We start from the raw sequence: 13,172 nt of genomic DNA, 5'->3' as shown, positions 1-13,172 counted from the left end.
ACTGGCTGATATATGATATATTATATTATATTAAGTTGTCTGACTGCAGCTAATCCAGCTGGGAGGGGTGGATTTGGAGGGGATGGCAAAGGGACCTGAAGAAATCAGAGATCAGTAAACTATTACCAGCTGAGATAACATGCCCAGGAGCCAGCAGCAGTCTTGAGAACCACCAGAACAACTCACTCAACAGCATCACACAGTGAAAATGCCACACCCATTACAAAGCAAGCCTACTGAAAACATTGCTATGATATCATTGTGTGATACCACATGTGTGGTCCTGCCATGTTAGAGTTACCAATGGCTGCCCAACATGTGTGCCTTAGCCATAGATATTCCCTATATAGATGCCCTTCATAAATGGCTTTTCTCCTCACTTTTGGTACAAATAATTGTAAAAGAATATATACTGTTTTATTATGGGAATGTTCTATTTTGACATCCTTGCCTTCACTTTGAATTAATTACATCTTATGGCTGGCTACAAAGTAAATGCATCAGTGGGGGCTCATGAACTATGGTTTTCAGTCACTATATAAATAGATATATAGATATAGATAGATAAACACAGAGATAATAATTTGAAAAGGGAAGAGGGCATTAACAAATAGATGATCATGGATGGCTTTTCTTAGTAAATGACATATAAAATGATATTTGAAATTTTAAGAAGCCATATCTGTGCATAATAGGTATTTAATTCAATTAGATTAAATTGAATCAAATTAGGAAAATAGAGAAATTAATATAGATTAAACTTGCAAAATACCAAAGTTCTGTGATCGAGATAAATTCAGAAGCAAAATCTGTAATGACAGCATAATGTAGACAATAAAGTTAAAAATATAAAGACTGTGTTTGTTCAGGCAAATAAATTCACCCTACAGGTAAGCTACCAATATTCTCTTAAAATGAAAGTTTATTGTATTCCCAAAGCATTTAATTCATCAAAATCTTTCAAGAAAACACTATGTGAACACTGACCTGTGAACAAGTACCAGAGGTTGTTTGGCTCTAGTGTTTCCATCTCACCTCGGCGGGTTGTCTTTCTATGTCGGATTTTATAACCAGTAATGAATCCATTTTGTGTACCTGGCGGTGGAGGTAGCCAACTCACTTTGATACTCTGTAAAACAAAAGACGTTAATGTGGAAAGTTCGTCAAAGGAAAGAAAGCAATGCAGGCTTCAGAAAGAATGGAAGTTGAGGAAGGAATACAGAAGGAAAGAGATAAATATTAGGTCACTGTTGATGTGCAATTGTTTTTCAGTCATGTCTACCCTTCATGACCCCATGTGGGGTTTTCTTGCAAAGATACTGGAGTAGTTTGCCATTTCTTTCTCCAGCTTATTTTATAACTAAGAAAACTGAGGCAAACAGGGTTAAGTGACTTGCTCAGGGTCACACAGCTAGTAAGTGTCCAAGGTCAGATTTGAATTCGGGTCTTCCTGACTCCAGGCCTGGCACTCTATCCATTGTACCACCTAGCTGCTCCATTAAGGAACTGTATCAGGCTTTTATGTTTGTTTAAGTAAAGAAACATGACAATTAGAGGTATTATCACATATCAAATTCCCAAGGGGAAAAAAAAAAAGAGTCCCAATTAAAAAATTTGAAGAGATCTCAAGAGGCCAGCAAGTCTAAACCTTCCATTTTAAATATGAGGAAACTGAGGCCCAGAAATGTCTTGCCCCAGATCAGACAGGTAGTATTTGGTAGGGTTTAAACTTGGCTTCTCTGATTATAAGTCCAGCGCTCTTTCCACCGCTTCCTTCTACAACTTTTAGATTAAAAAGTAATTGATACAGTTTAGAGTCATGAATATATTGTCAAGAAATATATCTGAATCACCAAGTCAGGATGATATCGGCTCCACTAGAGCGATGAGCATTGGAAAGGAAGTCCAGGTAGCTGTCCCAGATCCACCTTTGCCCATCCATGGGGAGCTTGAGCAAGTTGCCTCCCCTTTGGAAGCCTCCCTTCCCTCCCCTGTGAAAGGAAAGATTCACAGGATGTCACAGACCTCGACCTGAAAGGAATCTTAGAGGCCGTTTAATTCAACTCCCTCGTTTAACTGATCAGGAACTGAGGCCCGACGATTAAGTGTCCTAGGCCGTACAGGTAGTAAGTAGCAATATTAAAAATTTAAAACCAGATCCCCTGACTAAAATCTAGAACGCTTTCCCCCACATCATGATTCAAAGTCTACTAGATTGTGCATTCCTTTCCAAATTATAATTTAAGTTTATAATCATAAAATAGATTTATAATTATATGTGATTATAATTACATACAAATATAATTAGACATTAATTTGTATATTTATATTAATCAATAATTAATTATAATTAATAAATTATAAATATATAATTATTGATTTATAATATATAAATTCATTATAATAGGATTATTCTCTATAAATGAAATATTGTAGTATATCTTGAATAGGAAAAGAACGATGCTTAATAAATAGCAGGCTTTCCTTCGGTCGTTTAAATGATGGGTAGTTTAGTGTGCCCATTTGAAAAGCAAGTGTGGTATTCACAATAGTTTAAATGACTATAAATTACCCACTAAGTCTAGAATATTTAATAATTCTAATGATTGTTTGAATATTATTTATTTTTAGACAGATGATAATTTTTCCTTATAATGCTTGATAATTTTATGTGCTGGTATCAATTTCCCCCATTTATCCAATGTACTGTCAGTACTTTTCAGTATGATTTTTTAATGTAAACAATTATATTTTCCTTGAGTCAGGAGGAGCACTTGCAGAGCTAGTCTTTTATTTGGATTTCTATCATTGGAAGTAGTTCTTTCAATTGTGCTTCCCATTCTTCTCACCTGTTCTCATTTGTAGTTAAATCCCAAATAAATGTGTTTGCCTCTCTTTTAAAAATACTTTTGCATTGATTTCCAGCATTTGTAAGCAGATTTAAAGCTATGGCAATGGAATTCTTTCAGTTCGGTTCACTTTTTTCAGTTTCTCAAGAGAGGATATGGCAAAAAGCCTCAAATTATATTATTTTGAAAAGTTAATGTCTATTTTATAAATGATCGCATGACTGAAAGTTTATAGACACTCTATATTAAAGAGCAATGTATTTAACCCTGCATTCCCCATGGAATATGTCCCATAGTCACTATCATAGCTAGAAATTTCCCATTTCCTCACTAAGCTACCTAAAATGATCACTGTTAGAAAAAAAAAATTTACTTTGAGCACAACCTAATCTCTATGGCGTGGTTTAAGGGTATTATTAACCCTCCTATAAACTTATTCTATTACACCTTGAATTAGAAACTGATACTATTTTAAAAAATTGATAAAAAGTAAAAACAAAATTCATTCAGTCTTTAACCAAAGTGTTGAGGTTGAATTGTTTGGCACAGTGCTTGGCACACAGGATATACTAAGTGTTTATTGAATGACTGTCTGGAGTTAGGAAGATTTGCCTCTGATGTTTCCTATCTGTATGACTATGAACATGTCATTGAATCCCTCTGACTTCCAGTTTCCTAAAATAAGGATAATAAGATTTTTGTTATCTATTTTACAGTGTTGTCAGAATTAAATGCAATAATATGTAAGGGTTTTATAAACATTGAAGTACTACACGAAAGTTATTATGATGAATCAACATCTTCCCCACAAAGTTGATATAAAGAAAGTACTGGTTATCCTTAAAATGTAAGTCATTATAATTAAAGGAAAAGGCAACTTTTTTTTTTTTTTGGCTAGGCAATGGGGTTAAGTGACTTGCCGAGTGTCACACAGCTAGTAAATGTCTAGTGTCTGAGGCTGGATTTGAACTCAGGTCCTCCTCACTCCAGGGCCAGTGCTAACTTTTGTTTTTAAAACAAATAAGGTCAGTGCCCCTAAAATTAAAATGGTCCCATAGTAAGTATATCTTTTTTTTATTCTGTAGCCCTATTTCTTAGATAATTATTCCTTAAATAGTTAATAAAATTATAATTCTTTAGTTTTTCATTACATTCCTGCAAAGCTCTTTAGTTGGTTAGTCAGGAATCAGAAACAGAGAGAGTAAGGATCCATGTCAAAGTCATACATTTTGCCCATAAGATTGAGTTTCATTTTCAAATCAATCTGACATCAAATCTTTGTTTTAAAGAGGTTTTCTCTAGAGGCAAACTTCTCAAAGTAGTATATTTCTAAAAGCAGCAAAAGAAATAATTATATGCCAAGTACTCATATAAGACATTTAAACAGTGTGTGGAACCTGAGGAAAGTGTTAATCCTCTAAGAAATCTCCATCATATCGCTCATGTTCTGAACTTAAACACACTTACTGGCATGTTCACCAGCCTCTAACTTATCTCACTGAATCTTGCCAGGAGCAAGGGCCATGACATAACATTTAAGTTGTCCATTCCAGAAGAGTAGAGGTCAAGGGCTAATGAAAATAGTGCATTATTGGGTAAAATGTATAAAATACTAATTTATCTTCTGACCCTTCAAGGTTGACAGAGATTCTATCATGAAAAAACTTTTATAAAATAAATGATATTCTGAGCTTAGAATGTTGCATTTCTTTGAAGATTTGGGAAACCATTTCTCTAGTTACAGAAAAGTAATATACACTTTGCCCTTATGCCGACATTGAACTAGACCTTTAATGAATCAGACAATTAATAAATGCATATTGGATTTCTGATATTTACATAACACTTTGGAGTTTTCCTATAATAACGCTGGTAAGTACTGCAAATATTATTTCATATCTATTTTTAAAAGGGAAATTAAAACTCTGAGAGTTTAAGTGATTTTTAATTTATCCATTCAACAGGCATTTATTAGGCACACACCAAATGCCAGACACTGTCCTAGCCACTGGGGTCATAAAATAATCACTGTCACCACCAGTACCAAACTACAACTGCAGTAAATAGTCCTTGCCTCCAAGGAGCTTCCTTTTTATTTAGAGGGAAGGAACAAAATAAAAACAGATAAGCAAAAATGATGCACAAAATAATTTGAGAAGGAGGGCAGATCAGGGTATGCCTTGTATAAAATGAATTTTTCTCCTGTAAAGTTGCTAATAATTTCATAATTGCCAAATCTGTTTTAATTGCCGTAATCATCTTTTCTCAAACCTGATCCTTCTTGACTTCTCTGCAACATTTGAAACTATTTACTACTTTCTCTTCTTGGATACTCTCACCTCTAGTTTTTGCTAACACTGTTCTCTCTTGGTTCTCTTCCTACCTGTCTGACCTGTTGTTTCTCCGTCTCCTCAATCATCATCCATGTTGTGCCTGCTAACTGTGGGTATTCCCTATAGCATTGTCCTTAGCCTCCTTCTCTCTTCTCTCTATACTTTCATTTGGTGACCTCATCTGTCCAAGTTTCAATTTCCAACTCTATGAAGATGACCCTAAAATCTATATATGCAGTCCTATTCTCTCTCCTGAGCTATATAGTCCTGTATCACAAGCAAATTGTTCATTAGATATGTCTAACAGGATGTCTGTACACATTTAAAAATTATCATGTTCAAAACAGAAGTGATTTTCTTCACTTCAACCAAATATAACCCTCTTTTGAAAATGAGGAAGAGAGGAAAGAGTACACTCCAGGCATGGCAGATAACTTGTTTAAAGACACAAAAATAGGGAAATTGAATACTATGTACAATGAAAGGCAATTAAAACAGTTTGGCTGAAAAGTAGTATATGTAATGGAGAGTAACATGAAATAAGCTTCAAAACTGAGGCTGGAACTAACTACAATGGGATCTAAATAACAACCAGAGTAAATTTCATTTTAATACAGAGGCAATTAGGAGCCAGTGGACCATCTTCAGTAACATGGTCAAACCTGTTTTGTTTTTCTTTTTTTGTTTGTTTGTTTGTTTTGTTTTTGTTTTTGTTTTTCAGCATATCAATTTGTCAGCAAATAATGTATTGGAAAGTGGAGAGGTTTGAGGTAGGGAGAACAATTAAAAGGATCTTGCTGTAGTCCAATCAAGAAGAGATGAGGGCATAACTAGGGTGATAGTTGTGCCACTGGAGAAAAACAGAAATATGTGAGATGTTATAGGGAGAGAATAGATTTTATTGTTATTGTTTTTCAGTTATGTCTGACTCTTCATGACCCCATTTAGGGTTTTCTTGGCAAAGTGATTTTGCCATTTCCTTCTCTAGCTCATTTTACAGATGAAGAATTGAGGCAAACAGGGTTAAGTGACTTTGTCAGGGTCACACAGCTACTAAGTGTGTGAGGCTAGATTTGAACTTAGGTCTTCTTGGCTCTAGACTCAGCACTCTATTCACTGTGCCATTTAGCTACCCAAGAGTAGATTAGATTTGGCAGTTGACTTGATAAAAATCAGATAACTAGTAAGTATCTTCATTGAGAAGTGAGTTTATTCCAGTTTCTCATTTTAATTATGCATACATTTTGTTTTTTTAAGTGTATTTCTTCTGTAATTCAACTTATTGGGTTCTTTTCCAGTCCATTCAGCCATTCTAGTCAATGTTCAAGTTTTCACTCATTGTATATTTCCCCCTTGAGCTCCTTTTAAATTGCTTAAAAAATGAGGTCCCTTTAGTTTATTTTGCTTGAAACTACTATTCAAGTCTTCTTTCTCACATATTCCTGCAAATATTACTCTTCCCAGTTTCTTTATCTGCTCATTTATAGATCTATTGATTCAACTTCTATTGACATAATCTTTTTTTTTACATTCCCTTTATGAAGTCAGATGAAAGTATGACTCAGAAGTCTCCCTCATCTGTCCATCTCTCTTCTTCATTGAGAAATTGTGTGTTCATTAATTGTAAGAAGTACTATTTTTTTTTCTTTCCTCTATGCCTCTTCTTTCTCTTAAAATACTTGTCTCATGAGTGCTCATACATTTTGGGAATAGATATTTCTTGCTTTGTTTCCCAATGATACTGACAAATTAAGACATCTAAAGGTAACAGTCCTTTCTTTTCCTTGAAACACATAAACACATATCTTTGTATGATCTATGAACTACCTTTTTTTTTTATTAGGCTGCTTTTGTTTACTAACTGTCTAGTTGACATTTCTTGATAATCTCTAGTTTTCAAAGAAAGTATGACTAAAACACTATGATTTCTTCCTTATTATGTACAACCATTCTCTGATTTACAAGACATATATCTGGATGTGTGATACTGATAATTTCCTTTTCCTTATATTGTATTCAAGGCTTTTTCTTCTTTCCTCACTGCTACTGATTAATCTTAAATGAATTGAGGTCATCTTGCTTGAAATATGCAATGTTTTCTTCTGGACATTTGCAAAATAATTTTGAAGAGGTGGACCTGACAATTACATTTCCATGTGAGCTAAACTTCAGGTACTTCTATGGAATCATCATGTGAACTGGAACATTTTTCCAGGCATTTTTCTTCTATGATTTCCTGAAATATGGCATTTGGTTTCTTTGGTTTATCATTAACTGCCTTTCCATTTCCCTTTGAGGCCAATGATTCTCAGATTATCTTACAAAGCACTCTTTATTATTAATTGTTTTAGGTTATAAAGACTTTATTCTATCAGTTTTGCTGATTTATTTGTTGTTGTTCTTATATTTGTTGTTCCACATCCATTTTGTCTTCCATCTCCACCTTTGTTTCCCTCAGTGGCCACTGTTTTATCAAGAATTTCCACTATTTGTTCTAAATCATTATTTTCCTATCTGTTTGAATTCTTTCAGAAGAATTTTTCATTTCCATTTAATAGCTTAATTTAATTGATTCATTAAGTTTCTGAAATACTTCGTTCATTCTTCTGGTACTTCTCTGCCCATTTAGCAAGTTTAATTAATGTTGGTATGTTCACCTAGAGATTTCTTTTTACTTTATTTTAGTCAACAGCATTTATTCATTTTATTAGGGCCCATTTTTTGGTTTACTCTTTTCTACTCTATCTCTTCCCTTTTCCATTGTTCTTTTGCCTGATGATATATTTCTTGATTTTTTTTACATGCAAAAGGGGAGCAGTGATTAATCAGTAAATTATCACTAAATTCAGATTTCCTGATGATGGTTTCAGTGGTCTATCCATTATATACATAGCACATGTGCTCAGCAATATTCTACCTTTTCTAGAGTTTTTTTCCCAGCATTTTTTCTTCCATTGTCTTTGTTATTTTAATGGTCTAATAGGGTTACCAAATAAACTTGGTAAAATGATTAAACTAAATTATGATATTCTAAGTAGAAATAGTAGAAACATTAAAAATGAAAAAGGGTCCTTTTACAGTGACATTTTAGTTTTACACATCCAAGAAGTATTCTTTTTTTCTTTCAATATTATAAATATTCAAGAATTTTTGACATATGAAGTTGGAAAGGTGGGAAGTCTAATAAAATTGATATCCTTGAGTTGATGTGGACAGCTATTATTAATGATGACATAAGACCATGCTAGTGAAAATATTTCTGTCAAACCTTTTCAGAACGGGAAATCTGATTTCATTGTATAAAGGAAATTTTATTTGTTCTCTACCAAAGATACAGTTATAAGCATTTTGAACGTTACTTGATTTTTAATAAAATTGTTCCAATACATGTTATAGGTCAGATAAAAGAAAAAAAAACTGCTACGTATATTGAAGAAAGAAGATTATCTGATTGGGGTCACACTGAATGACTTTGAAACATTAGACCAATTCCTAAATCATTTTGTTAGATCCATTTGCCATACAGGTCCTATTTTCTCAGTGGCATTCAATGGTCACATCTCACTTCATCTAAATCATTCACACATACAGTGAGAAATATCTTCTAGCATATGTTCCATTTTTTATGTTTCACATTTCTTATAATACATCCTTCCTAGCCAAGACAGGCTGATAGTTCAATCTAAATTGGTATTGCAAAATTGGCACACTCCAGATTTTTCTGGCTTCTCATCACTCTACTGTTCATAATGTCTACACAAAGAAACTACTGGTTTGCTCTATTTCATGTAAGATGACTCCCATCAAACTATTACCTATCAGTTATTAGTCCTCATGCCAATAATAGTTGGTATGAGAGGGAAAAGAAGAGGAGCAAATCAAGAAATGATCACATTATAAGCAAAGCTACATAGTTTATGTAGGTGTTTCTGCAAATTATAAACACTATTGTAAAGCAGATGAAAATATGTATGGACATATATTTAGTGTCTTCTTAGTTTATAAGCATGGATATGGTATTTTGGGTAATTATAGGGAATTTACTGACCCAATATATGTTTATGAATTATGATATAGTGGAGAGGATTATGGGAGAGAGTTCTGCATATGGCAAATAAATATTTGTTGAACTCATTTTTCCCTTTAATTCCTTCTCTTCCTCACCTTCCCTATAAGTTCAGAGGGCAAAACCATCTTCCCAGGCCTTCAGACTTATAACCTAGGCATCACCCTGGATTCCTCACTATACTATACCCCTCCATATCCAAGCTTTTGCCAAGGCGTAGAATTTCACATTTGTAACATTTCCCAAATATGCCTCCTTTTCTCATCTGACACTCCCACCACTCCAGCTCAGGCCCTCCTCACCTTATGTCTTGATTACCACAGTAGTCTGCTTATAGGTCTGCTTGCCTTAAGTCTCCTCCACTTAGATCCAACTTTTATTCAGCCATGAAAGTGATTTTCCTAAAACCTCAGTCTGATCATGTCACTTCTAAATTTCAGTGGCCCGATTGTCTTCAGGAATTAATATAGAATTCTCTATCATTTAAAGCACTTCAAAACCTAGCCCTCTCTTACCTCCCTAACATGTGCTATTTCATCCAGTGACACTGGACTCCTGGCTGTTCCAAGAACAAGATCCTTCATCTCTTGGAGCCAGGCATTCTCTCTGGTCATCACCCATCCTAGAACATTCTCCCTCCTCCACTCCCTTTCTCTGACCTGTCTCCTTCATTAGATTACAAGTTCCTTGAGTTCAGGAACTGACTTTTGCCTCTTTTTGTATCCCCATCACTTAGCACAGTGCCTGGCACATACTAGGCACTTAAAATATTTAGTGAATTGAATTGTTGAATAAATATTATGAATTATCAATATATGCTATATAGACTGCCCTGGGACTAAGGGGCTAGATGATCACTCAATGAGACTACTTGCCAGAAATCTCCTTTGATTTCAGTTCAGAAAAATTCAATATTTGAGACAACAAAGAATTCAATTAGATATGCCTTTCTCCCATTTTCAATAAATTTCATACACATGAATATTCTTCCAAAGGCTAACCCACTCACTATGCAAGTTGGCATAAACTTCCAAGAGCAGGCCACCTGAGTCTTCTGGTTCAAGCTTTTCCATTAACTTGCTGTGTAACATCAGGCAGGTTATTTAACCTCTCTGGGTTTTAATTTTCTCATCTATTAAGCAGTGAGAATAATGATTGGCTTATCTCTTCACATGGCTGTTGTGAGACCCTAATGAGCACACCATGTGGAGACGAAGAATTAACTTTAATCTTCCTTCCCTTTCATTTCTTTTTTTTTCCAAATACAGTTTTTCCATACCTATAAAGTGAAATGAAAGACTAAAACCAGTTTTCAAGATACTTAAGATCCTTAATCTCTTTGGACTCAAATACCTGGAAATTTTAAACAAAAATAGTCTCTGGGTAAGAACTATTTGGTATTTGTTTCACTTCTCAATTTCTAGATTCAACCAGAAATTGCAATCACTTGAAATGAATTTTTTTTTTGTGCTACACACACACACACATACATACACATGTGCCTAGAATGTTTTAGATCCTGTACAGGGGTACAGGGAGTAGACATGTGATTTCAGTGGTAAAGGGACCTCCCAAATGAGGAAATCCCCTTTACCTATAATACAGGTTAGCAGCTAAATGGCACAATGAATAGACCAGTAGACTTAGTCGGAAGACTTGAGCTCAAATCCTGCTTTAGTCACTTAATAACTGCGATTAAGTGGCCAAATCAATAACCTCTCACAGGTTCAGATTTCTCATATGTAAAACGGGAATAATAATAACAACTATCTCACAGGATTGTTGTGAGGATCAAATAAATAAACATATGTAAGAAGCTTTGCAAATCTTAAAGTACTATTTAAATGCTAGCTATTATTATAGCCTTAGATAGTTGCCCATAGCCCCTAGAGGTTAAGTGACTTAGCTAGGGTCACAAAGCCAGTATGTCTCAGAGGCAAGACTTGACCCAGACTTCTTGGATCTGAAATATTCACTATGCCATGTTGTTTCTGTTAGAATCTAAAAACAAAACAAAACAACAACAACAAAAACAAAACCCTTGCTTGTGTAATTTGACTACCATTACCACATGTTAAAGCTATTGATGATTCACAGTATCTGCTCCTTTCAGTATAATACATATTCTATTTAAAAAAAAATAACAAATCCTGTAAAAGTGCTTCCCTGATCCCTATCTCTATTATTATTTGTTACCATTTGCATTATATAAAGGAAAATGGGGAAGCAGAAAGGGGTATCCTGCTTTTGTGTCCTTTGAATAATGTAGTCTGTAACAGGATTTGAGTTAAGCTAGAAAAGCTATACATAAAGAATTACATATGACATATTTAATTCATTGCATATTGTTCCTCTATGTCTTACAATCTAATAGCAACTGTTTCAGCCCTTTTCACTGTAACCTCAAACACCTTGATGACCTAAACAAAATCTATCCAATACTTCCCAACCAGGCACCAAAACAATAGTTCAAATGATCCAATACTCAGGAAGAAGAAAGGGAGGGCTGTTGTGTATATGACATCTGCCTTTTTCACCTAGTGGGTTCAGAACATTCTTTTTCATTCAATAATTCACCATGGACAGGCTAGTTGACAGCTCTGTTTTATCTCTGGGTCCTTTAGACTAGCAATGTGATTGCTGGCATGTATTCACATTTTGACAAAATTCCATTACAATAAACCAATTTAGTTGTTCCCTGTAGTTCATGATAAAGGGATTTTACTGGTAATACATTTCAGAATTCATCAATATCAATGGGCTTCATTCTCTCTAGTGTCTAAGTCACTCCCTGGAAGTAAGTTAAACATTTAGGGAGGAAAATTAACTCTTTCGGACTACTTGGGACTGTCTCAGGCTGTATATCTGTATTTAAGAAAACTTCCAAGCCAATAAAGTATTTTGAGATGATAATTGTATGTAAGAAGGCCCCAAAGCCAGATATATCCAGAACATGAATAGAATTATTCATTAATAAGGCACAAAAAAGACAAATCACTAATTGTATACCTGTAAGTTAATTCAACTATTCTGGAAGACATTTGTATTTATGTAAGAAAAAAAATTACTGATTTGACCCAGAAGATCATCATACAGAGGCTGTGTTCCAAGGAGATTATTAAAAGCAAGATATCATCCACATCCACATATACAAATAAAACTCATAGCAAAATTATTTGTGATAAAAAATCTTGAGGAAAAATATATTCCTAAAAGTTCAGGAATCATGAGAGAAAATATAGCATATTAATACAATGAATTATTGGACTATCCAGCATGAGTAGTATGAAGAATTCAGAGGAACATGGGAAGAAGCATTTTAGTTAGTGTGAAGAAAATAGAACATAAAGAATACAATATTATACACAATAACTACAGTGTGCATAAACTTGAAACTGAGAGGCATTAATATTCAGGTCTGACACAGTATATAATGCTCATGTCACACTATGAAATCTATCTCTTTTAGGTTTAATAAAGTGGAACAAGCAATAGGTGGGTTCATATCCCACCTTTGTCATTTCTTATGTGACCTCAAGAAGTCTCAACCACTGTGGGACTCCATTTCCTTTTTTTGTAAAATGAAGGGGCAGGCCTAGAAGGCTCTAGATCCCTTTCTATTTTAAATCTATGATCCTACAACACATACTCTTCCTTTCAATTAATTGGCAAACTGTAAAAACTGAAAATGACATTTCATGTCACTATAAGGACATAGTCACAATCAAGACATTAGCTGGTATTGTTGGCTAATTTTGGAAAAAATATACTTTGTAGGGGGCATTATTTAGATATTTGTCAGGAAGTATCTCTTTTGTAAAAACAAAACACATTGATAATTTTAAAAGAGAAAAGAAAATAAGGCTTAAGATGTCATAATATTAACTAATAACCCACTATGTTATCATCTTCTAATTTTCCCAT

The 13,172-nt window shown here is 34.2% G+C and overlaps 1 protein-coding gene across 1 annotated transcript in view; it reads right to left on the bottom strand.

The window, feature by feature from the left end:
* The window catches only part of DCC (DCC netrin 1 receptor), a gene marked incomplete at its 5' end in the record, with an annotated part of 954,021 nt that overhangs the window by 256,320 nt on the left and 684,529 nt on the right, over positions 1–13,172 (bottom strand). Inside the window, one exon of the mRNA XM_027869065.1 lies at positions 988–1,129. Coding sequence (XP_027724866.1) covers positions 988–1,129 — 142 coding nt within the window. The remainder of the gene's footprint in view (positions 1–987; positions 1,130–13,172) is intronic.

Source organism: Vombatus ursinus, unplaced genomic scaffold, assembly GCF_900497805.2.
Source record: "Vombatus ursinus unplaced genomic scaffold, bare-nosed wombat genome assembly UNPS02014791.1, whole genome shotgun sequence".
NCBI lineage: Eukaryota > Metazoa > Chordata > Mammalia > Diprotodontia > Vombatidae > Vombatus > Vombatus ursinus.
Note: the sequence above shows the minus strand (reverse complement) of the source record. Positions and strands in the feature narration are given on the sequence as shown.